The 26220-nt window shown below is 41.9% G+C and overlaps 1 protein-coding gene across 6 annotated transcripts in view; it reads left to right on the top strand.

Annotated features, from left to right (window-relative positions):
- The window catches only part of MSRB3 (methionine sulfoxide reductase B3), a 109613-nt gene that overhangs the window by 71136 nt on the left and 12257 nt on the right, over positions 1–26220 (top strand). For 5 of the 6 annotated variants that reach the window (XM_037389725.1, XM_037389723.1, XM_037389726.1 and 2 more), the window contains 2 exons: positions 7503–7600; positions 12603–15280. In XM_037389725.1, the coding sequence (XP_037245622.1) occupies positions 7503–7600; positions 12603–12767 (263 nt within the window). In that variant the 3' untranslated portion in view covers positions 12768–15280. Of the gene's footprint in view, positions 1–7502; positions 7601–12602; positions 15281–26220 lie in introns of those variants that run through there. The other variant, XM_037389724.1, reaches the window with a different exon arrangement.

Below are 26220 nucleotides of genomic sequence, written 5' to 3'. Positions count from 1 at the left end.
CTTCATTTCCCAGATATGCGTAACAATACTAAGGAAAATTTTTCAGCAAACAAATTGTGGATGTTCATTACTTGAGACACCCCATGACAAATTTTTCAAATATGTACTTCATCTGTGACGTTCATTTCAGTGCCAGATGCTGATTATTACAAGGTTGCATTTGCTGGTTTTTTTACTTTCTCTGTGAACACACTGCATTAGGATTCCAATTTTGTCAAATCACTTCCATTGTAAGGCCTGCCAGCTATACTGCTCTCCTGATTTACTCATCCTATATGAAAGCTTCAGTTATTTCAGTGACTTACAAAGGTAACTCATAGTTCTACCAATTGCAAGATATTTTGCAATATATACATTTGTTTTGCTAATACTGCTTTTGGAAGGAAAACAAAGACATTTATTCAAAGTTGAATGCTTTGGACAGAGGTTACTAGGTCAACAGTAAATTTTAAAAGCTATTTCAGACATTTCTTGATGGCATTTTAAAATTATAGCTTAAGGTTACACTGCTTCACACAATTCTGTTTGGTTCCTTTGATGCTGAAGATCTACAGCTGACTTATGTGTAAGATATATTTTTAAAAACATTAGCCATGTTTTAAAGTAACAAGAGACACTGTTCAGATGAGGGGAGAAACCCATCCTTTGGGAGGAAGTGAGTTAGGTTCAGTAGTTTTGTTGAACCTGAACCAAGAAAGAAACCATTAGTAACTCAATCTTTCTAAGACGACTTGAGGAAGATCCCAGCTTCTGCCTACCTGTTGATTTCAGCAGCAGCCCAGACGTCGGAGATGTCAGGAACGTTACAGAGGAAGGCTCTGAAACAGCTGTCTTGTGTTTAGCAGTATTTTAGAGCACAGCAAAAGGACTAAGGAAACAGCTAGGGCAGTAGCGGTATTGTGATACAGTTATTAATTGCTAAAGAGAGGAGGCCCCATGCTTTCATTGCTCAAGAGACATCAGGGGCACTCTTGTTCTGAAAAATACAGATGTCAAATAAAATTGTAGATGCAAAGTTTCAGATCTCCCTTAACAATCACTTTAAACAAATATAACCTCCTCCCACTAACAAAGAAAATAAGTCTGGATTGCATATGCTGTTTCATAGTAAGTTGTTTTCATGCTCACAGTGCTGTAGTGGAAGAAAACAAATACCACCTTTATTTATGGCTTTCACTTTTTTTATTTCCCAAGTGAGAAACATAAAGAAAAAAACAGATGACGATTATCTCATAAAAGCTGCTATTAGAAGTTCAATTGTTTGGTAAAATTCCCTTCCCACACTGTTCTGTCAGAGTGGTATTGCCTGCTGTGTTAGCCCAACTTTGCTATTAGAGACAGGTAGAGATAAGCCCTCTCTTTTCCTTCCAAAATTAAGCTTCATTTTTTTTCTTTGTCTCCCCCTGCCCCCACCCAGCCTAGCTACTGCTCTTACGCTCTGTATGTTGTGCTGTAAAACAGTACCGTGCTGTCCTTCTCGTATCTGGATGGTGCTGGAAAGGACCAGCTTTTCTTTGCAGTGGAATACATATCTAATGTAAAGTCATTTGCTGGTGAACAAGAATGTTTCTGTGCCTGATTCTGTTTCTAGCTACATTTAGGTAAATCAGGTGAACCTTCACTGATTCAGTAGTGTTACCTGAGGTTAAAATATTTGTAAGTAAGAATATTTATTGTGCATTCATCATCGTGGAGATGTTATGAAAAATAGCCCAGGATGTTAGCCAAAAAAAGCTCTATATATGCACAGGCATTATAGAGAATAGCAGTATGTCACTTTGTAGTTTTACATTAAACTTGTATGTGAGAAGTTACAGCTGTGGATGCCTGTGTCTTTCAGATTCTGTTTCAATAAACCTGTGAGAAAGAAAAAAGTGAAGGCACTTCAGCTTTACAGCAGTTTCAAAGCAGAAGCTTTATTACCTTTTTTTTATTTTTTTTTAAATCCTACGTGCTTTATGTTTTTACGCAGCCGTAGCTTCTCAGTGAAGATAAATGATGAGACTCTACCTTAAAAAGCCTTTGGGTTTTCATTAATCCACATTAGGTTAAAAGGGAATCAATTCTAAAAATACAGCACATCAGAGAAACAAGGTATTTTTCAGGTCAAGGTCCTCTTTACCATCTGGTGCCATTTGGTAGTTCTAACATCTTCCATCTCCCTCTACTTCTCCATCTGTAAATAACTCACTGAAGTAAATGCTTGGAATAATTACAGCAAAGAATGATAAAATGCAGGTTGAAGTTACTCTCTTCGGGATCTGAAATGAAAAACATAACTACAGACATAAGTTATTGAAAAACTGTGGAGGTCTCCAGTCGACAGGTGTATGAAATAGGAATAATGTCAGAGCACGAGATGCTTGGGATTGCAATTGGCCTGTTAAAAAAAAAAAAAAGAGTTAGAAGGAATATTAGTTGACAAGAGGGGGAAAAATAGACTAACAGGGCTGGTTTTCAAAAGCAGCCTGCTGCTTTGCTTCTGCAAATAGCTGTAGACTCATACTTTAATGGTTAGATGTCTTAAGTGCTCACATCCATTTATTAGGAAGTTGGAGATCCAACTACAACAAAACGTGTGCATACTTGTGAAACTGGAAGGAAGTTTGAGATGCTTCTACAGTTGACCCGTCAATTAACAGCTGGACTCCTTTCCAAAAGTTTATGGGAACAAAATGTCCTCCTTATTTCACATGAGGTCAGCATCACCAAGAGAGTCCTGGAGTAGCCCATGACATAAGGTGCTTTAGAACTTCCTGGGTTAATGTGAAAGAAACAATCTACGCATGCTGGGGTTTCATATCTCCATCAGAAATGCACAAATGGGGCTGGACTTCAGGCACACCATTTGTTGTTGCAGCCTTACTCAGGCATTACAACTCCTTTGGCATCTCAGTTTAAGGAGGAGACTGTTCAGTTTGGCAGCTGTCTGGGACTGCTGTGTGCTAGCTGCCCGTGTTGTCTTGATACCTGCCTTGTGCCAGCTGCCTGTATAGGTACCCACCTCAGGCGGCTCATTAGTAGTACGGACTCGGTCACGTACCTAGAATAGGAGGTCTGAAAGTGAGAGGGAAGATGCCTCTTTTGAATGAGTTGAAACCCTGTGCCCAGGGCTGCAAAAGCAGCATCCACCATAGGCTACCAAAGCCAATGTTTCTACTTCTCCCTGTTCTTCATGGTTGCTGCCCAGGGAAGTACCAGGCCACCTCTGCTCTGAAGAAAGCATTCTTTGTTGAAAAAGCATGAACCGCTGTCTCCTGTTTTGCAGAATGGGGACCATTATGAAAACCAAAAGATTCTATTTTGGTGAGGGGGTGTGGGGTGAATTTTCAAAATGCTGTGCAGCTTTCACAACATACTTGAGGGATGTCCCAGAATGAGGAAGAATGGGATGTGACTCTTACGTGTGACACCCAGCAGTGTAAAATCCTTTCTATTACTCATGCAGGATGGAGCAGAAAAGATCTGCCAGTAAAGTTCAGTTTACGCATGGTTTTCACTTAAGTACTTGACAGAAGAAAGTTCCATTGCTTTGTTTATTGTAGTTTAGACCCAAGAAGGGATACTTGCCATATATCTGAAAAACTATTAATCTCTGTGGCTGGCTTATTAATGTACCATAAACTGGCCCTTAGGACACAGTGGCCTGACTCCCATGTAAAGGGTCATCAGGGTGAGCACAAACACAACAGACTCTTATTTTAAAGCCCTTTTATATTGCCAGTGTGATGCAAAGTGGTTGTGAAAATAAGAACGAGCCCATTTTAAATGTCTGCAACGTGATAAAAATTGCTGACCGTTCCTGTGTCATACTCTCCCTCAAACTAAACTTTACATTCAAGGATAAATGCATTCGCTAATTTTAGCTGCTGCTCACACACACAGAGAAGTGCAAATGTCATTTGAAGTTGTTCACTCAGCTGGGAGACTCCCCCCACCCCCATCTTGTCTCCTGCAATTACCCTTTGCCCCTTTCCCCCAGCAGCTATTTCTTGCTGTTACGTTTTACCATCCTTCAAAAGACAGCGGCTCTGCTCCTGCTGCCCATCAGATGCTGCGAGCTAGGCTTGACAGCAAGCCATCATCCAGGGAGGGCCGAGTCTCAGCACCAGGGTTGGCAAAGGGTCTCCTCCAGTGCTCGGTCTCTGCAGTGCCAAGGGTTACTGTTTCTGCCTCTGAGCTCAGCAGAAGCAGAAGAGATCCAAAATGGTATGGTCTTCTTCCCCCTGTTCCTGCAAAAGCATGCCCTTTCCAGGTAGCCAGATAGCCTTCAAAGGCAGGCTGAAGCTTTAATGCACCGCTAACAGCAGTCTGAAATGTAGAGCGGGTCACCCGTTTTGCAGCCGTGCAGCAGGAAGGAAGCAGGTGCTGAGGGGCCAGGAGTGGAGCCGCCCCAGCCAGTGAGACAACAGGAGAGGAGAAGTAGCCTGGGGCTTGCAAAGTGGAGGCCACTGCTGGGTCACTCACAGCTTACAAAGGCAGAGAGATCATATGAGGAGTCCACAGGAGTCTGGTTAGCTTTCTACATCACTGGGAGTTGCCTGGTGTGCAAGCAAGCAGACTGCTTCTACGGCTTCTTCCTGGCAGCTTTTGAAGTAAAGAAAACGGGCAGAGGCGGCTTAGCAAATGGGTTTTCCACTTGAGCTCAGGAGAGAGGAAATGAGACGGCAGAGGGGGATTGGTTTTCCTGGTGAGTTTGGCTCATCAGCTCAATGAGCAGTTCGCTCGTCTTCCTCTCAAGGTCAACAGAGTGAGAGTGTGTCTCACTGTGCCCTTCAGGATCTTTCCTGTTGCAGGGTTTGCTCAGGTTTTATTCAACCCTTGTGGAGTTACTTGTTTGTCACAGTAGTGCTGGTGCCTGGCCTGCCGTGTCACTCAGGAAGAGATGGCTTGACTAAGAGTTAAAAAAGTCAGCGCAGTGGAGGCGCAGTCTGTTTCCCTGTCTTGGGGACCATATGTAACAGTGGTGGAACATGTGTCACGTGTAGCATGAACTGACAGCCTAAACTGAAGTCACTGCAGTTGGGAACAAAGGCTATTTTAGGAGGAGCTTGCCTGTTTATATAGGTTTCAGATGACTTCATTTTTTAAAAGTGCATGGAGTGCATCCAAAGCAAATAATTTTTCTGTGGTGAATGGGAAGACCAAAAGGAAAAGTCTGGAGAAAGGAGGATGGATGGTCTTTCTTTAATGTCAAAGCTGACATAAACACGTCTCCTGCAAACCCTTCTCACAAGATAATTTTCTCAGCAAGACACAGATTGCTTCAATCTCTGTGTAGCAGCCTTTGAAGCTTCCCCCTTACTGCTGTTATGGAGGAGGCAGGGTTGTCTTTGAGAATTTCTACAGCATTGAAGTGTTCCTCCTCCAAAGGAGGATCACATGATCAGATAGTTGGTTGCTCCAACAGCTCCCTCTTTGGAACTTCTCTGCCATCACACAAGGGCAAATTGATATGTGTGTTTTGCGAAACTACTAAATTTAAAAACCGAAACACGTTTCATTAAAAATATTCTGACCAGCTCTATGTAATACCTCAATATTTGTTAGATTGAGGCCCAGCTAGGAAGATGGTGAATGGTGATGGAAAGGAGCCACCAATTAGGAGGTATCAATTTTTCTGTCAGCGGGATAACCCCTCTTACAAAACTTGTCATATGTTTATTCCTTTTCTGTTTGTGAAGATATTTGTTTGGCAGGGATATTTTGCATGAGGGAAAGAATTTATAAATTGTTTTTTTACAGTTGTCATTGCTGCACTGGTTTGAGTTCCTGTCTTGTGGGATATTTTCCCTGTTCAGAGTTCTTGCTCCTCAGTCTGCCTGCTGTGTGTAACTCTTCCATTTGCAATACTTCTGGGGAAGAAAATTACTCTACTTCTGCAGTGAGTTCTGGGGTGGAAAGACTTGTGATGGTAGTAGGCATCTTGGGGCTTGCAGCGCTGTCAGTTTGCAGGCTGAGGAGTGCTACTGTATGGGTGTTCCCAAAAGGAAGAGAAATGCATTTCTTTCTTAAAAATTTATGTCTGTTATGCTTGCATTCTCGTAAGTGTTCTTTCATATTTAATGGTTTAAGATACAGCTGAAGACATATGGATTTTTTTCCCAGTTTACACACTTCCTCTACCCACATTCAGAAAACTTGATGGATTCCACACCTCCTTTTACTGTATAGGAATTTTTACTCATTTTACTTATGGGAAGCTGTATACATCCTTTATTCATCTGCATGCAGTGATTCACAGCTGCTGCTGTGTTTCTTAATAGCTTATTGCAAGTCAATTTATGAAATCATCAGTAGCAAATGCTTAACAGATAGTAGAAGAAGCAGCAAGGAAGTTCTGCATACATGGGCATGTGTGTAATACACAGAGAGCAAGAGCTGCTTGTGCATGTTATATTTGGCAAGAGAGTGAATGAGAAGGACAGATAGCCAGTGGGATTTCAGATGGGCGTTGGTAGATGTTGACATGACCTTAAAGCCTATCAGGTTCTTATGTGGGAACCCAGCTCCAGGAAATGGAGCATATGATGACATGTTTTTGAGGGGTGGCTGAAAAGTTACAGCTGTGTAATGGGATTCCACTGGGACACTGAATAGACCTGTGTTCTTTTTAGCTATGTTGTAGAGAGGGGGAGACTTGGCGTGGAATAAAGAGTGGAGGGTCTTTATTTAGGTGGTAGGTGGCCATTACTGGTACATCAGGTATAAATCTCATCACATTCTGGTGTCAGGTAATACTGCATAGTGCTCAGCTAGCAGCTTTGTTGAACATACGTGTTAATGAGTACAGTTGTTCTGTCCTGGATGCAGACCACGTGCAGACCATCTACTAGTGTCTACTATGGGCATAGTTATGACTCTACCTGTCCATGGCTGATGTGAAGCACTGATTACTGTTTAGAAATTAAACACAACAGTAGTCATTTCACTGACTCTAATGTGTGATGGGTCAATGTCTGAGCACATCCTTCTGGGGGTGACCATGCCTTGGTGAAGGCAAAGGTCAAGACAGGTTTTGGGGCTCTAAATGGCAATTTATCAGCTCTTTTTAAAATTACTTTTTCATTGCATAAGCAAAAGCACTTGTGTTCCATAAAATCTCACAGTTTGTCTTCAGGGTGGAATTTGTATTTTTTTAAACTGATGGTGATTTTTTTAAACTGATGGTGAGGCTGAATCTGGCCTGCCTGAGCAATGACCTTCATCCCTGAGCTAATCTGCTACCACTGCTTGTAGTGGAGTGCAGGAATCTCTGTTGAGATGGAAGATGGGCAGCTAGTGGCAGTTTAGTCCTTGCCTTTAAACAACTAACTTTGTATTTAGGGGGCAAATTTTCCAAAGTACCTAAGTGATTTAGGATCCAGAATCTCCATTTCAGTTACTTCCAGGCTGTAGCATGAGATAAACATTTTTCAAAGTGTGATTCTGTCTTGCTTTTTACAAAGCCATCTGCCATGAAGACTCCCTCTTTTCTTGCTTATCTTGTTCCTCTTTTCCAGGCTGGCCTTCCTTCTATGATGTGATCAGTCCCGATGTAATTACTTTCAACGATGATTTCTCCTATGGGATGCATCGCATTGAAATATCCTGCAGTCAGGTTAGTTTATAGCACATACAGACCATTCCGGTGGCAAAGGCTGCAAAAATCATTACAGCATGCTGTACTTTCCCTAAGATTTGCAAACCTTCCAGTTCCATTAAATAGTAATCATTGTGAGAGAGCACAATGGGTTGTAGGTATAACAGCTGGGTGGAATGAGCTGAAGGCACAAAGAGCTTGTTGGAATGAACGTTGTTGTCTCGTGTGAGATTTAACAGAGCAGATGTAAACGGTTGGACTCGATGCTGAGTCTACAAAAATTGTCTTCCTGAAGAGGGTGCCTCCAAAGGAGCTCCTGAGCCTGAGCCTGCCAACTGACTCCACATGTGAGCAGTTCAGAGAGAAGTCGAAAGCAGTGGAGCGACTGTCTGTGTGCTGATTCCATCACTGTGCATTACTGTGCAGCCATGTTAACTCATTCCCAGTGCAGTCCTAATGGCTGCTTCAAACAATCCCGTCTGCCGTAATAATGAAGTCAGTAGTCATTCAAAACATGCCAAAATTTTCCGTTATCTGTCTTGTTCTACTTCCTCTCATCCTTTGTGCTGCTTTTCTCTCTGTGAAGGGAATGGCATAATCATTACCTAGCAATGGGAGAAGCTGGCACATTGGCGTTCAGCAGATGTACTCAGCAGCTTGCAGTCCTGTAGCTCCACATGCTCAAACTCCCCCTGAGAGAAGCAGCAGCTTCATTTGGGTAGTGATAATTTACTGGTTCCAGACAGTGTTGGTGGAGGAATAACTGGTTTCATTCCTGATGATATGCATCCTTACTAGTCAGTCAGTCCTTACATATAAATGCTCAGAGTGAGTTAAAAGCTTTTCAAAAAGAGGCAAGATTGTCTTTATGGATAATCCATTAACTTCAGTCTGGGTAGAGGGTTTGGCCCAACATGTTAATGGCCAAATCAGCATGTCTGATAGTGTGTCATGTGTAGTACATAATTCTGTAGTTTTTACATTGATGATATGCTTTAGAAGATCCATTTAACACTTTTGGGGAACATCCATTTCCCTAAATTCCTTAGCAAGGTAGCAATGGAACTGCAGACTGGGAATCTCATGCTTCACTGGTGATTACTGGCATAATCAAAAACGTAACCCACTCACTTTAGTTCTGCTTAGTAAGCCTGAATAGTACTAAAATCAGCATACTGCCAACCTGCTGAGCCTGTCTGCTGACACCCTTCAAGTGATGGCCAGAGCTCCTGGTTTCACCTGAGAGGAGCCCAAGGCAGCCTGTGGTCAGGCCCAGGAATCTGGGAATGTCATTTACATGTTGCCAAACAAAATAGCGTTAGCAGACCTGAGACCAGCAGTGTTAGCAGCAGTCACATGCAGACACCATAAAATTAAAGCAAAATTGAAAACTGAATTTAAAACCATTAAGAAAAAAATACGACCAAGGTTGCTATATAATCCAATGGCAGCTTCCTACCAGCTACTCCATCTTCTTAGGGCAATAACCCCACAGATGATCAAGTCATGGAGGAAAATAGCTGGAGGAGCGGTGAGCATCTTTGCAGCCACTGCTCAGCGCAGTTAATACTGCTACATTGTGTATCCATAACAAAACCATTTCCTCCCCTCCTCAGAGCCCTAGGAATGTGAATCACACATGCAGCTGCAAAAAAAAAGTGTTTTACTGCAGCCTGGAAAGCAGTGCGATTGATATGGCAGGCCTTGGTAGAACTGGAGGGAAATACCCTTTCCCACACCCAAAACTTTATTAATCTTTTGCAGATGAAAAAGTAGTTAATTTTTCTTTAAAAGTCCTTCCACCTGTCTGAGAGAATAAAAGCCCTCTCTTTTAATGTTCTCCATTATAGAAAGCAAACACTGGGGGAAAATGGCTGTAATATTAATCAGACATTCATGGGATTATTCTAGAAATTACTTCTACAGTTTTTTGGAAACACATCACCCTGGATGTGTTTAAAAGGTCAATGATTAGTGCCAGGTAGAAGTTAATTACAAATGAATTTGAGGAATACTGTAAGATCGCTACTGTAAGGCTCGGGGGTTTTGCCTCTTTCCTGTTTGAGAGTCCCTTCCCCTGAGGTCTCCCTAGCTGTTAATATGTACCTGTACAAATCAACAGAATTCTGTAGTCACAGAAGTACTGTTCACACATTGATAGCTCAGACTTGGCTACATCAGCTGACTGCAAGCTACTTTCCATGCCCCCCAGCAGCGTATTAGAACCAGGAGGCTTGGGAGATACAAGTATACTGGCAGTTAGCAGTGACCCCTCCTTGCCTGCTCCCAAACACGTACTTCAAATGCTTTACTCTAACCGTTTCACTGTCCCAGCGCATTCTGCCCAGTATATTTATGTGCAAGGCCGCAACAGATGATTGTTTCTTTTTGGGAGGTTTTGCAGACATGTATATACATCCTAGAAAAATGCTCGGCACCTACTATGTGTGGGGAAGACAGTAAAATCAATTCATCCTTTGTGCTCTCAGCTGAGGGCCAGGTTTCTTATACTGTGATACAAAGGATTGAATTACATTTCTTTTCAGGGCAGATGAGTTATAGAGTCGTCTACAGAGAGAATAGCCACATAAATTTTTGGTGAGGGGTAATCTCAAAAGGTAACAAATTTTGCAGTAATCCAATCCTGGTGTGATTCTGCCATCACAAGAAGGTGTAATGAGACTACTTTGGACTCTCACACAGCTTCTCAGGTTTTGTGAGGAAAACCTTTTTGATAGATTGTCTTTGTAGTCTGTATGTGAGTATATTACTCCAGCAGACTGTTTCTCTCTATGGTTTCTCTTGTTCTGTTTCTGTCCAGTGGAGAGGGAATGATTTATCTTTGGTTAAATGTTAGTCTGGAAAAGATCTGTTTAACACTTCTAGCCAGAAGGTTTTGAAGCATTCTTAGTTGAGATGAGATGATTTAATTAGGATGCTGAGCATTTAGAAAAATACTCTCTCTGGGACACTTAAGTTTTTTTAGATTTTTTTTTTCCCCCAAGGTATGGAAAAGCTTTATAATCAGGTGAAATGCCTCATTGTGAGAGACTCCACTCTGAGAAACAGCTCAGGTTTTCTGCCTGAACTGCCCAGAAAAGGCCTTCAATTTAAAGGAAAATGAAAAGAAATAAAATAAGCAGTGGAGAAGGCAGGAAAGGGTGGCAAGCCAGCAATCTTCCAGGAACAAGACTTGAATCTTTGTTTTCTGTAGTTCCGATGCAACTTGCCTTTGCCTTATTTGCCATGTTTTGTTTTCCTTCCTTACAAAGCTGAGCAGCTGCTGCTTAACCCAAAGTCATCCATGCCTTTCTCTGGGAGCTCATCCTGCTGATACCACGGGCACCCTTATTTGTTATTGGTGTCCTTGCTGGACTGCTGTGGCTGTTTCAGTGACACTTTCCCAAGAGCAGGGAACCTGCCCTGTGGTGTGGCTGTGTGGGTGGGATCCATGGGTGGGAGCACTAAGGCTTCACATGGCTACCTGCCCTGCTTCTGGGGTCAGTGGGGATTATTGTTTCAACGCTAATTAAACAAGAAGAGTTTCTGTCCCTCCTAGCTGACGTGAGACCCTCTCTCAGCCTTTCAGTCTGCTGAGAGAGTTTGACTTGAAGCCAAGACTTTACCTGCTTCTACAGACACCCTTCCTACTGCTTTAGTGAATTAAAGGCCATAACAGCAGGGGAACATTAGTAACGCATTAACTGCAGGGTAGAGATTTGCCATCGCTCACCCATTCACAGTTCCGAATAATCAGTATTGCCTCTATGTATTTGGGATTTGTTGAATGTTAAGAATAATTTGTAGTCTTTAATTTTTGCTGTCTGACTGTGAGCCCATGAGCAGCTCTATGATGTCAGTTAAATCATTCCGGCTCTCACTGAGAGCAGCTATTGACTTGGAAGACGGAGGCTCTTTGGTAAAGCAGCATGACTTTCCTGTTCAAGATAAATATTTCTTCAGTGCAAGGTTTTATTATTTTTTATTTCTCATGGCAGACTGTAAAAATGAACTTGTGGAATGTAAAGTGACTAATTACAAGAAATTCTTATTATCTAGGTAACTTGTCAGACATCGTGTGCAGTGATAGTAATCCTAATACTTGAATAAGGATCAACTGGATCATCTTCTTCAAAATATTGTACTGCTCTGTAAAGCAAGGGACTGTTACCTTTCTTACAGACAGGAGCAGTGGTGTTCAACCTGAATACCGCTGTGAGTATCTGAGGCTGCTTAATACAGAACGAAAGCATCAACAGACCATTGTAGTTACATATTCCTTATAAAAAGCAAATTCAGCATCATTCCTATTTATAATTGCTCCTAGCTAAAAATTATTCATTCAGAAATATTTTACGTAACTTCACTACTGGTCTTTTTCAGTCCCCTTGTCCCTATGTCCTATATACTACAGAAAGTAGTGTGAGATGAGTAGTGGAAGAGCTCCATCCCCTCCAGGGGCAAGGAGCAGAGGTGCACCCAGAAGGACCCTGATGCTCAGAAGAGTGCCAGGCTGTGGAAAGAAAAGGAGTGTGAGGGCATACTCCAAAGATGACAAAGCGGTTCAGTGTTTCCTTACCGAGGGCGTCACAGATGGCTGCAGGCTGAGGAGAGCCCAGGGCTTGGGCTGCCCCTTTCTTATGCAGCTAACCTTACAGCAGTATGTGAAACGCAGCAGACAGTGCTGCCCTCACCACCATGTTTTTAACTATGCTTTTGGCATGAGATCGTTACAGAGGCGGGAGGCCTCCCAGAAATGGTAGCCCAACCAAACATATGCAGTGGCATGACGGGAAACGCCCTGCAAATTTGGGTTTGAAATCTCAGGTGCCCATGGTATCTCAGAAGATCATCTTCCTGGATCACTCTTGCAAATAAATGTAGGTGGTAAATCCCACTTGAAAGGGGAATGTAGGCACCAGTGTGCTTCCTTGGAAGCCGCTGCTAGCTGTTGCTTAACACCGCGGTGATGCCGTCAAGCTGCACAGAGACACAGTGATACTCTTGTATTTTGTTTCAGTGTGGTGCTCACCTGGGGCATATTTTTGATGATGGACCTCGCCCAACTGGCAAACGGTACTGCACAAACTCTGCTTCGTTATCTTTCAAGCCAGCAGACAAGAACAACGCCGGAGAAGGCAGCAGTAATGCCAGTCCTGCCCAAACAGGCAAAGCTGAGCTGTAGGATGAAGCAAAGCCTGCAGAAAACTGTGCTGATCCCACACAGCTTACAAGGAATGTTTTCTAAGTTGCCTGCTTTCTTATATCCTAAGAATGTTTAAATGTGTGAAAGCATTTTGCACCATCCTTCTTCATCACCTTTTCAGGACAGAGGCCTTGCCTGCCAGTGCATTTACTATATAATTGGATTTAAAAATGTGTTGCCTGACTCCGCAGGTTTTCTTTTCCTTTCTTATTGTTGAGATTGCTGTGGGGAATCCTTAAATCAAGAAGCTTTGGCATCATTAGTTATTAGTTTCTTCTTAGTGCTGTGCTACTCTAGGTTTGAACACTTCCTTTTTGTGTGGGAGATGGGACTTGTGTTTATCTCCAGTCTATAGGAAACTTCTGGGCACAAGAAAATCCTGAATTCCTAGCACATCTTTGCTTTGTTCTGACTTGCGAAGCATGCAGCCTTTGGTCATATGTATTCAGCCATCTCCCAGCATCAGCCACGCCCTGCAAAAACTTGTAGTTACGGCTGTTCCTTCCCAGCGTAGAGAGATGGATGAGATTTAAAGCCCATCCTTGGCTAATTTACTGCCAGAATTTCAAGGGTCTGGTTGAAAGGATGTAAACATTGTTTCAGCGTCTATTTTCCCCCTTTGTTTGATATTTAAATCAAGGTTTTAACTTGTAAGGCTCACTTTTGCAGCCTACTAATGAGGCTTTGTCTTTTTGCGAGGCCTGTTCAGCAACTGTAAATCAAATCTGAATTAAAGTTGAAATCTGCAGGGGGTAATTATATGGACAAGTGCAGAGATAAACTTGAAAAGCGAAGTAGATGAGGGATGACACTAGGCTCTTTATCGTGTTGGTTGCTACCAGGATTCAGAAAACAACGGTTTCTGATAAAAGGATGTTTAGGGATGAATGGGGCAGAAAGAGGGATACCCTCCTCAAGTACCCATTTTTAAAGATTAGCTGGTCTGGATACATAGTGCCTACAAGGCCGCAGCCTTTAAATTGTGCAGTTGTGGTGTAGGACACGAGTGATGGGGTTGGTGTAAGAAATGAATTCAAAAAAAGCCTGTCTGAGCTCCAGAAATTTTAATATAGTAAGATTTGCTGTCCCATAACATGTTTTCCACAACTGCTGTTAGATTTTGTTGGATAACAGTTTGCCTGAAATTATGCAAAATACTGTTCTTCAAGCTTTACCATACAGTATTTGCTAACACCACTTTGCCTTTAAGCATTGAGAGGCTTAATGAATATAGTGTTTACTTTTATTAGCAAACTTTGTGACTAAAATGTTTGGATCCAATTTTATTTCTACTAGCCAACCACTGATCTTTATGTAAGCAGGATGGAGGTTTTTCTGTCAGTGGTAATAGATGTATTATCTAAAGTACAAACATCCTTCAGTTAAAATAGAGCTACTGTAAAAGCATACAGAATGGTCAGAATTGCCTTTTTTTAGCAACATAAAAAAGACGTGAAAAAAACATATCTTAACATCAAATAGATGCAAATAAGGATGATAAATATTTAGAGCTAAAACACTCGGGCTCTGCTGTAGCAAGTACTCACATGAGCCAGATGTCATGCAAGGAATTGCTTATTGGCTACAGGAAAGGTGCAGACTGACCTTTGCTGTTTCAAGGTGGTCAAGTTTCTCCTGGTCCCATTGGTTTTTAGCAAATTCTTCTAGGAGTGCTTTTATCCCTTGCTTATAATTAAAGAAAAGTAGGTTTTCTCTACCACATTTTCTGACAAAAACATAAAAAAGGCAGCATCTATAAAAATGTGGTACATAAATGTGGTTTAATTCCAGATTGCTGTTGGATTTGTGTGTTATCAAATTTCAGTATATTCCTGCCTTATGTTAAAGAAATATATTACTTAAAACTTCAGTATGCAGTAATGTATGCTGTCCTACAGGAGATTTATTTTTGCAGGATATGGAGTGCAATGAAATGAGTCAATATGGTGAGGTGTATGTGATCTCTGGGAGTTAGAACATTTAACATAGGAAATGCATTGTTCTCTCTTGTGTGCAAACTATACCACAGTGCAAGGTAAGACAGATTTCCTTTTATTGCTCTCCGAAGATGCTAGTAAGGACTAGTATTGAACCTTCCAAATTTGGTTCAGTCTGGTTGTGATCATGACAGAGGAAACTTGGGAGCTGAGAACAATATATAAAATAATAGGAAATATTTCTGTATGTTTAAATTTTTCACTGTCTAGATGCTTATGAAAACTGAATGCAAACTGTGTAGAAATTGCAAACTATATTTTATAATATCTCTATTGTTACTCAGATGTTTAAATAGCATACCTTAAAATATCATGTAAGTCACACATGTTATTTATATATACTATATATATAAAAATACACATTTTTTATATATATGTACACACACATATATATTATCCAAGTATAATTTTAGCCTTCGGTACCTTTTTAATAACTAAAACCTTTCCTTAAGAGGGTTGAATACTTTTAAGAAATCAAATACACATTTTTCAAATTAAATTTGTTTTCATATATTTGTTGTACACAAATATAAAATAAATTTCTTTATAAATGATTCTGTTCTTCTTCCTTATTTATCTGGTTTTATGCAGGTTTTTGCACCCCTAGCTGCAGCAGGTATTAGGGAACTGCTTTTGCTTAGCTTTCCCTTAACTTACTGTGAATATTTGTATATCAGCACTTTATCTCTAGCAGGTTTCTGGCAGGGGTGCAGCACTGCAGGGTACCAGGTATCCTTGCACTTACCTTGCACTTACCAGCTTTCAAGAGAATATCACAAGCATCCAGGCCCAACAGAGAGGCGAAACATTTAGAGAAAGGCTCAACTTTTACTTAGCAGAAGTTTTGACCAATTTCAAAAGATGCGGCGCAGGATGTGCTGACTCACAGGGGTGCTGCAGGAGCCCCGCGGTGCCCGGGCTCAGTCTTCAGTGGAGGAATTTGGCTGGAAAGTTTGTTTCTGTCAAGGTTTCATCTCCACAGATGCAGGTTTGGAATGCCCTGTGGGCAGCAGGTTAATGCCACTCGGTAGATCAGCTCTGCAGTGGGTTATAAAAGATAGGTGCAAGAGAGGGGAAGAAGTTGCAGGCTGTCTTCAAACCAGCTCTCGTGTCTGTATTCATGGGAACCAGAGGGTTATATGAAAATTAATTCACTTGCTACTTGTTCTTGAACATTGCAGAATGTCCTAGGACAGCTGACAGACTTATTTTACAAGTTTAGTATAATGCCTGTTAGTACAAATATTAATCCCTTGTAGCCTCTGCCTCCTACGCATCCACTGTAGTTCCCTTTCAGAACTGTAATAGTCTGACCAATGTCTGAAACGAGAGACCAACAGGTACTCACTAAAATGAGATGCAGGGCTAGAGACCTTGTCGTGGCTTTGCTTATTGTGAAGTAATGCCTTGGCCCCTTATTTGTACTCACAGTTAAACGGTGTCTGATGGCTCTGTCATCTCTTGGGATGAAAGACAAGATACAACTGAAGCACACAGCTTGCTTCCAGTGGCCCAGCACAAGATAATGATAATAATGAACCATAGGATAAGACCTGCCCAGTGTACTAGCATGAGGTATGAGACCTTATTGCCCTCTCAACAGCTGACAAAGATGGAGCTTTCTGTGGCACTAGCTAGGCTCCATTGTATTTCCTCTCCTTCCTCATCCCAAAAATGGCTCAGTTAAATAAGAAAACATCGTAAGTCAGCACTTCTATTGGGGTGACAGTGAAGAATGCATTACCATAAACGTGATGCCAGGTGTGGATGAGGATATTGGTACTCTATTGATTTTGCTGAAAGGCCTTAGTTGTAATTCACTTAGCCTTGTTTCACAGTCCTTTTAGCCATCTGAATTTCGTAGGCCATGAGGTTAGGCCTTCTCTAACAGAATATGTGCTGTATATTAGTTTTTCTTACTGTTCAGTATATTACAAAATGTCTGTGGTTAATGTCACTGAATGGCCAGCACTCCGCTGCTCCTTCACCCATGGTCTGGGAGGGGTGATGAAATACATGACACAGGCTGCTTTGCTGGTCCTAACTTAGAGTTTCAAAATCATGCCCCTCTGATCCCATCCTTGAAGGAATTTAAGGATGAAAACAAAACAGATGTTGACACTTTCCAAATTAAAATCAGTGTGCTCTATACCCACTTGTTCACAGAACAAATGGCAGAGTATTCAATGGCACTAGAAGCAAATTCATCAGCTTCCAAATTCAGTAGAATAAGACAAAATGTTGCTTAGCTCATTGGCAAACTGAACTATTAGTTCTTGTTTTATTGACTATTAAAATGAGGCCACCTACAGGTCCCACAATAAACCTGCGAAAATGTTTAATCCTGCGTATGGAAAGAGCTGCATTTCAGTCTGGCTTGCTCCCACTTTGTTATAAGGAGAATTCATACACCACAGGGTCTGACTACACTTTTCAGATCAAAGCTGTGAGAGCAGTCTGCAACTGTATCTTTTTTACAGTCATTTTTCTGAAAAAAAAAAAAAAAAAAAAAAGCAAAAAAAAGGCAAGATAATACTTCCAAACACGCTCCAATCAGTGAAATCACTGAAATAGCCAGACTCTGAGCAGTGTAGGCATGCAATGTTCTGAAATTCTTATACAGGCCACCGGTATATGTGTATATGTAAATGCACTAAGCAAAAAGGTCTCTGTTATGTCCACATGTTTTTGGGATCAGGACACACTCGAGCAGCCCAAATTAAGCAGGAATAGTACACTCAGAAACCTTCCCCAGAGACCACCTAGGACTTGCAGCCAGCCTTCTCAGACCTTTTGCTTAGCCAACACAGGCCAGCTGAAAAAGAGAAGCGGTTCCAGAAAAGAAAAGAGGCTTCCAGTTTCAAACTCCTGTTTTATTCACCTCATGTTAGACAGCTTGCAAACAGCACAGACATTTTACTCTGTAGATATCTTAGCCAGCACATTCTCATTTGGTGCTCTTTATACTTTCAGTACAGATGATACCTGTGGTCTCAGTTTTTTTAGCCAGGAAATTTTACTTCCCTAATGCAGCAGGTCTGTTTCCATCCCCTCCATTTTCAGTTGCTGCAAGGATTTTCTTCTCTTTTGTTTTTCAATAGCTGGTATTCCAGACAGTGGTATATTACTATTTTTTTTCACTGTAGCCTAAAAACCATCTGAACTGCAGCTTCACCTTGTCTTAGACTGCATACTTCTCACTTCTTGTCTGCCCAAATGGCAGGAATATTCCCCAAAATACAAGCAATCACCTACTGGCAATATAAGAACTGTGACAAATTGTGTGTGCCCACTTGCTGGGAATAGCAGCAGTTCTTTGGAAAAGCAAATAAAATATGTCTTTATCATCCTGTTAAAGTGGAAAAGTTGATTTTGTGTGTGGGCTAGTTAATTTTCGTGTTTTTCCAGGCCACCATAAAGCCCTTCTTCTTGCAGTCCGGGTATTGTCTGCTCTAGTTTACAGCTTTGTTATTGTATGTTTCACACAAACACGAACATCTGGAGAACATCCTCAGGTATAACCGCTGGGCAGTGCAGAAAAGATCTGGCATGATCTGAAAGAGGTTTTTCTTCCCATGAAAGTGCACCCCTGGGACTGGGAAACTTGGAAGGTCTGTAATAGCATAGAGATCCTTTCACCTCCAGAACACCACTTTACATTTGGCCTGGTCTGTGACAGCCAGCACCCCTGGTGATTTCTTAGCTGTTCACTGTTGTTTTTGTGAAATTAGTTGGTGCTGGTACCGGTTCACAGAAATCACTGTGTCAGTATCACCGAGAGCTTCAGTGATACTGCAGCTGGTGAGGAGATGGAATTCCACGCTGTAAGAGCAAGTTTCTAGCCAGAGAGCAGTCAGCAGATGGAAGGGTAGGTGGAGGGTGAAGAAGAAGAAAGAGGAATTTGCATTTTGTCCCTTGCTGCTTGCCCCTCCTGGTCACCTTAAATTACATGGATTTCCATCATGGCACTGTAAGATTAGGACAACATGGGCTTGTGAAACCCTCTAAAAATAGGTCCTCTTTCTTAACTTCATTCCGGTATCTGTCTAACACCACTGACTTCAGTGAAACAAAGCTCCTGCAAGTCTTGAGGGGATGGAAAGGACTATGGTCTACTGAGGAAGATTCCTCAACATACTTGAGATAAAATATTTTCAAGACTCGAAATCTTTCATAGGAAGAGGATGCCTTTGGATAATCCGACTCCTCCAGATAACTAGTACAGAGAATAGGAATACTAAACCCCATGGACCAAATTCTCAAGGGAAAGGTCTGTACCAGCTAAAGCACAGCACTGCTGACCCCTCACTGAGACAGACCCCGAGCTACCTCTCTGCAAGCATCATTATTGCTCCATTTTCACACCTTTCTTTAACGTGCTGCAGAAGATACTTGCAATCACAGTGTGTTCATACACTTCTGCTGCTTCAGCCCTGTTGCACAAGATATTGAGAAAGGTGATAATATTATCTTGTTCCTAGTTTGAACAATTTATAGAGAAAAAAATCCAAACAGTTTTGGGTTTTTTTTCCAAAGCTGAGAAAATTCTGAGGAATCTTTGGAATTTGTTGTCTCCATGTTGTCAACTTCAGTTTTCTGGCTACCACCAGTCCCGGCAGTCACCAGTGACCATGAATTCATTATTCTGTGTTGATAAATTGCAATTTTATCTTTGTTTGGCTAGGGTTTTTAGTAGCCTGCCAACTCAAAACCATTGCCTAATATATCATAAGAGGGCAGATATGTTACAGCGTATGTCTGTGGTGGGTAAGCAGCTCCTACCAAATCCTGGGCATTCCAGCACCCTACTGAGGAAGGAAAGCAGTGCCCCAAATAATTTAGATTGCAGATTTTTCTTTTCAAATAAAATATTTTTTGTTTTTCAAGGTCAGACGCTTGGGGCTGTTCAGGTCACAAGACGCCAGAGGCTGTTTACTTTGGAAAACAAGGACATCTGTGGTGGGAGGTGCTCTTAGCAACACCCAAATCTAGCATTTTAAACCAAACACCAGTCTGGCCAAAGGGCAGCTTCACTCATCCTTACTGAGACTGTGACAGAGAGGGAGAGCATCTAAAAGCTGGCTGACATACATACAACAGGAATAATATTTGGTATTCTCACTTATGAATTCAAATACCTCAAAGCATGTGGGAGATCTTCATATGAAAGGAATAAATATTTTGCATTGACTGCAGTCAGTGTTTACAGTGGAAAGTGATTTCTTGAAAGGCTGAGACAGTGCCCAGTATTGGGTTGCATCTAAAAGTGTTTTGGTCGTAATGGAGCAGCACTTTTCGTACACCCAGGTGCCAAGTGGGATGGTTGGTTTTCCTTTTCCCTTTGAGTATTTTATTTCATCTTTCATTTGGGTCAGCTGTTCAGGCTACAGAGATTTCCACAAGTCAGATTTCCTTCTAGGTCATTAATGGAAAAGCAGAAGAAATGAATCTTTGCAAAGGTGATACAGAATGGCAAGAAAAAAAACCAGTGCAAAAGGTTCCTAATGTTAGTACAAATGGAGGTGCTTTTTGTAGGGAGTTTTGTTTCCCTTCTGAATTGCATTGCAAGGCTGACGCTGATGGAGCAGGAGCCGGCCAAGCCCGCTCTTCCTAAGAGTACAGGGCTTGTCATATCTGAGGACCGCTTGGCTGAAAAGGCCGTGTCTCCTAGACATTACTGAATCCACCCTGGCTTAACCACGTGTCTCCAGCCATTTCCATCCCTAGCTGGGTGGCCATGCATGAGTTTATAACACTGTTTAAAAATGTACGTGATTTTTTCTGTACGTGGACTTTTTTTTTCATCCTGGCTTTTTTACCACAAGCCAAAATTGCCATAGGTAACTACTTTCCCACTGTGAAGACATTTGTTTCCTGTTGACATTTAATTAGTAGATACATTCTGTAGGTCAAGTTAGAGGGCAAAAATAAAAATCAATTTGAGATGATTTAGCCCATTCTTAATCAGCAAAATGTTGTTTAGAAATATTAAACTGCAGTAAAAATCCACATCTATGCGGACTCACCTAGAGTTTCACAACAGCAGTGAGGACAGGGCACAGAGCTTCCTATTTTAAATGTCTTCAAAATATCCCTTCAAAGAATCTCTATTAGGTGTTAGGAGTATAGAGCCTGTGGCATCCAGTTACACAGTTTTGACCATTTAAGAGAAGTGAATAGAATAGGGTTAGTTTCAGAAGCATACTGTGAATGGATTACTGTTTTAGCCCTGAAAATACACATTTCTTCCAGCAGTATAAAAGTGAGGGAAGCGTTTATGCCACCAGTGTAGGAAACACATCGCTCTTCTCCAATGGCTAAACTAGACTACTGAGAGCTATCAAACTTGCTAATGACTGAGGGAAAGCCTTCCAGTGCCTCACACTGGTAAAACCTGAGTGTTTTCTGTAGCATTACTTCCGTCTGACACCAGTGTGAATGAAAGGCAAATAGAATGCAGCATGAATGTAACACATAATATAGGTGCTCTTAATGGCAGCGAGTGAATATGGAGAAGCAAGTCCAGCAACCCCAGGAGACAACGGCATAAATTGCCTAAGGCACACTCTGTTACTTTGAGCCTTACCCAGTAGATACATTTCAAAACTAATGACATTTAAATCACTGATGTTCCAGAGAAAGGACTATGAACTCTGCTGCTTTGTGTAAGGGAGGAAGAAGGGGACAAAATGGCAGGGCTGAGCCAGTGGTCCAGGGGACCATCCTCGAGCCCTGCCATGATGACAGGCAAGGAGACAGCTCGTACGGGCAGATCTCAAAGGTGAGTCACTGACTTCTGCTTTTCAAATGCATACGCTGTCCTGGGCAATGTGTAAATGGTGTGTTTGCCATTAAGTAAGGGAAAATCTGAACTCCATTCCACTCAATCAAACAGATTGTCCTTATCAAGGTCCGTGGTGAGCCAGGCAGTCAGCTGTAGGAGGCTTGTAAAAGAGTAAGCCTGAGATGGTTTACAAGGTGATACTTAGAGATGTCTTCAAATCATCTGAGGCAATCACTGCTTTAAAAGACAGACATTAGCTAAGAATATTTGTATTTTAAGGGTAACAGGATAACTTGGGACAAAATGCTCACCTCCAGCTCACAAAGAGTTTTCATGCCTGAGATTGTATTACAGTTTAGAAAATCCACAGCAAAGTCTCCAAGTTTGTTTGAAGACATGTATGAAGAATTATATGGTGAAATGTTTCATTCTGGCTGTGAAAAAAGTTAATTCAAAACAACTAAAACGTCAGCCATAAAGATGTACAACATTTTTCAGGAAGCCTTGTCCACCTTGAACAAATGTTTTCATAAAAACCAGCCTGCCTGTAATAATCACTGTTATTGAAAAGACATCGCAAGGTTGCTGTATGGAAATATGTTAAATACGTTCTGAAATTCAATCTAATATAATTTCAACATTAGAGCTCATTCATAATCCTGTATTAAAAGCCTATGCAATTTTCATGAAATATGTCTGCCTGTGTAATCATGAATGCTGAATATTGTCATGGCTTTCCAGGAATTTTCAACCTCAATGCAGAGGAAAGAAAACTCTTCCAACTGGACTTTTACACCAGTGAGAAGAAATAACAATAACAGCTCTAAACTTAAAATAAACATTTCTGGAAAAATACTATCTTTTAAAAGAGGCTGTAGTCTGAATTTCAAGCTACTAGTAAGTAATATGATGCAGAGGCTTTGAATGTGCCTGTGGCTACAGCTCCTTGCTTTGTGTGGTACAGGGGACAAGCAGCCCCAGTACGAAGGAATCTGTTTACTCACGCCTAGATTTAGAAAGAGATCTCTTCAGATGGAGTTGGCTTAAACCCCATAAATATTTATGTTTTGAATGCCCAGTTTACAACTGGATGTAGCTGTTACTCCGGTTATCAAATCAAGCCTTGCTAATTCATGCTCAGTGTCTTGGGGATGGAAAGGTAAAGAGAAAATTTTCAGCATCACCGTACATCTGATGTGCTTGTATGAGGTACACTACTTGCTCATCATGATTTTCTTTGTGTTTATAATTTTATAAAAGAAGCAAAGCCTGTAAAGTAGTACTTGTACATACAAAAGGGTGAAGAACGTGAAAATTCTGCTTCTCTCTAATGTTTCTGTTCACTGATGGTTCTTTGATATTTTTCCTTTTTATGAGCAACCTTTTTTTATTAGTGGAATATTGCTGGTTCCATGGCATAACTTTAAAATGATAGGAAAAATTATACAACTGGGATCTCAATTATTCAGCACAGCCATTTTAATCCATCATGTTATTTGATCCAGTACAAGGTAATATACATCTTATTTCCAATTAGAATACAATTCTCACTATATTCATCATCTATTGATGTCTGCTTTTCCATTTGCCGGAGACATTAAAGTCTGTGATTCAAAGGGTGCCATTCAGACTGCCCTACTTGTGGACAATTATATAGTGTCCGCAAGGCTGTGTGTAGGTTTGATGCCTGTAGCCCAGGCCAGCTGGGAGCTGCCATGTGCGTTCTTTCCTGCAGTTTCTCACCGGCTGACAACATATGGCAGGAATGGTTCCTCCGTGCCTCTGCAGCCCTGTGCCATTTGTGTGAGCAATACCGCAGAGAACATTTGAGACTGATTTTGCATGTGACAAAAAGATCCCTTCTCCCACCTGAGGGCCTTATCCTGCAAACCCCTTTGCAGTGCTGTGCATTCTGTGACCCTATGCTTTGCTCTCCTTGCTGTCCTGGGGGCGAGGTGGATGGTGAACCAGGGATGGTGAATGGAGAGGAGAGGAGAAGAGGGGAGGGGAACAGGAATGGGAATAGGAATAGTTGTGGGTGAAACTGGATTGTGGCTCTGACCCATCACCAGCTGCCTGTTGCTGGGTGATGGTGGTCCTGCACCCCTCCTTCTGCCCCTGTCCCTCCGCTCCTACTGTTCCCTCATGCTGATAATTTTATACTGGTGTTGAGCTGGTTTAGCTGTCTGAAGTCACAGAAGACTAACCCAGCAATAAAGCCACAGGTAATTTGGACTGCTGAGGTGAACTGACTTACAGCAGGGTGAGATGAGCCCTTGATCTGGTAACCAGGTGCAGAGGGGAGGATCAGCAGGGTCTGGGAGGACTGTGGAGGAGATCGTGGGGACCACATGTCACCCCCCTTAAAGGGAGTGGCAAGTTGCTATGCTGTAGCACATGACTTCACTGCTCTGCTGCTCTTTCCCCATCTATATAAACAGCTAACCAACCCCTTCTAATGCTTCAAAAATGTCTTGAAAGGTATCTTGAAAGCCTCCAGTGAATGAAAAGCTGATATTGACTGCAAAGCTGAATGTCCCTTCCATGAGTTGGAGCAGACATGTGCACTCAAGACTTACACCAGCTCCATAGTATCAGTTTAACATGATGTGAAAACTCTTCAATATTATTCTGGCTTAAGTAATTCATATCCAGGTGGTGCTGCCTTGAGGGAGCCCTGTCACCAAAGGACTCCCAAAAGCCATAGCTGGCTTTTGCTCTATGTGGCATTTGCACAACAAACTCCCTGTGGTGCAGCCCATCCATAGTTACTTATGAACCTGGGTGGGTGTCAGCATTCACCTTGTGTTTACCTCCATCCTGTGCTCACAGGAAAGACAGAGTCTGCTATCTACGTGAGAAAACTTCAGAAATTTGTCCCTCTGAGTTAATAGATGTGTATCCAACTTTAGTTGGCCAAGAAACGTGGAAGAGGCCTTTGCCTATGTGACAACTACCTTGATGCACTTAAGAGATTTCAGGTAGACTGTCCCTCTCTCAGATTTTAGGGTCCCTTTGAAAGTAGATTTATCCTTGGTCTTTTGGTAGAGTACGTACACTATAGAAAAAGGCAAGAGAATACAAAGAGCAAAGCTCAGCAGCACTCACAGCCACATCCTGGGCTGGGTGAGAGAACCTCTTTGCACAGCATACCTGTGAACTTGGAGGTGAGGACTGGAAAGCAGATTACTTTAGATGGGGGTAGGACTCCTGTGACGCTTCCATGGAATTAGAGGTTGGCTCACTCCCATTTCTTTGGTTTTCTAATATGCTAAACTCCCAAGCACAATTCACGCAGATCTGAGCTGAGAGCAAAGCTATAGTATTGAAATAGACTGTTCAGTGGGTTAACTTGAGTTAAGGAACTTTCCCAAAAAGTTGCTCTAAAGCTCCTTACAACTGCTGCAGCGGTGGCGAACAGTGTCTTTGGGGAGTGACCAGGTCTAAACTGAGAAATCACACCAATGCCCACCTCTCTGTGTACAGCGGGCTTCATTCTCACACTTCCAAATGAACAGGCCGCTTCCCACATATGCAGCTGTCAAAGTGAGATTTTAACTGTTTCCGTCTCAAACCTTGCTTCTTTGTCTGTGTATAAAGTGTCCTGGCAGATGACCAGGTTACTGTAAGGTGATGTTGAGAAGATGGATAGGGAACAGCAGTTCACTTTCTTATGGGACAAGAACTAGAGGGGACCCAGTGTCATTTCCAGGCAGGGAGTTTAGCGGAAGCAAGAGACAGAACCTTTCTGTACAACACAGAGTTACTCTGAGGGACTCAGTGCTACAGGACGTTATGGGGCGCACAAGCACACATGATTCCAAGGGATTAGGCAAAATTATGGAAATACATGTACTATTTAAAACCAGTGATACAGGCACAAACGTGAGCTCAGGGATATCCTAACCAATTTAATGCTTGAAGCTGGGAGTCTATAGCAGAAGCAGATTGATAACTTTCTAACAGATATTCTTTAAGAGGCCACCACTGGCATGGATGGGAGAGAGGAGGCTAAGCGAGGTTGCCCTGGGCAGCTGCTCATCAAGTGTGACACATGCAGCTCACTCAGGCATCCCGTGTGTATGCACATTAAGTGTACACATGCAAGCTCACCCTTGCTTGCCCTACAGTAACTCTTCCCACCCTAGACCCTCAGTCTCATGCACATTTGTGAAAAGCCAGGGTGAGAACATGGTTGCCTTGCCCTTTGCTCTGTCTTTCACCCCAGGAGAGGAATTTAATTTTGCAAGGTGCTGAGCACTGTTGTCTCAGGGCAACTGCTGGTGAGCTCTGTGCAAGCCTTGCTTTGAATTGTTTTTATCAATGAATATTTTTATTGCAGGTGACACACATTTGAACTAATGCAAATTTTTAAAATCCTTTGCAAAGGTGTGGAAGGGTATGAGCATACAGCTCTGAAGTTTTGTAATCTTTTTCCAGGGGCCTCTTTAAAAACTGTCCCTTTGCTAATCTCAATAGATAGCAAGCTCTAAGAGTCATGGTAACACTGGAAAACTTTTGGTATCCTTAGAGACACATTCTTGCAGGGACTTTTACAAGTAGATCAAAAAGTAGATCTATATATTTTCACATAAACATTTGAAAAGCATTATGGTGGAAATACTTTTTTTTTTACTTGGTGGTAGCAAAA

Source organism: Falco rusticolus, chromosome 5, assembly GCF_015220075.1.
Source record: "Falco rusticolus isolate bFalRus1 chromosome 5, bFalRus1.pri, whole genome shotgun sequence".
NCBI lineage: Eukaryota > Metazoa > Chordata > Aves > Falconiformes > Falconidae > Falco > Falco rusticolus.
The sequence above is the reverse complement of the archived record's forward strand: the minus strand, read 5'-3'. Positions and strand labels throughout refer to the sequence as shown.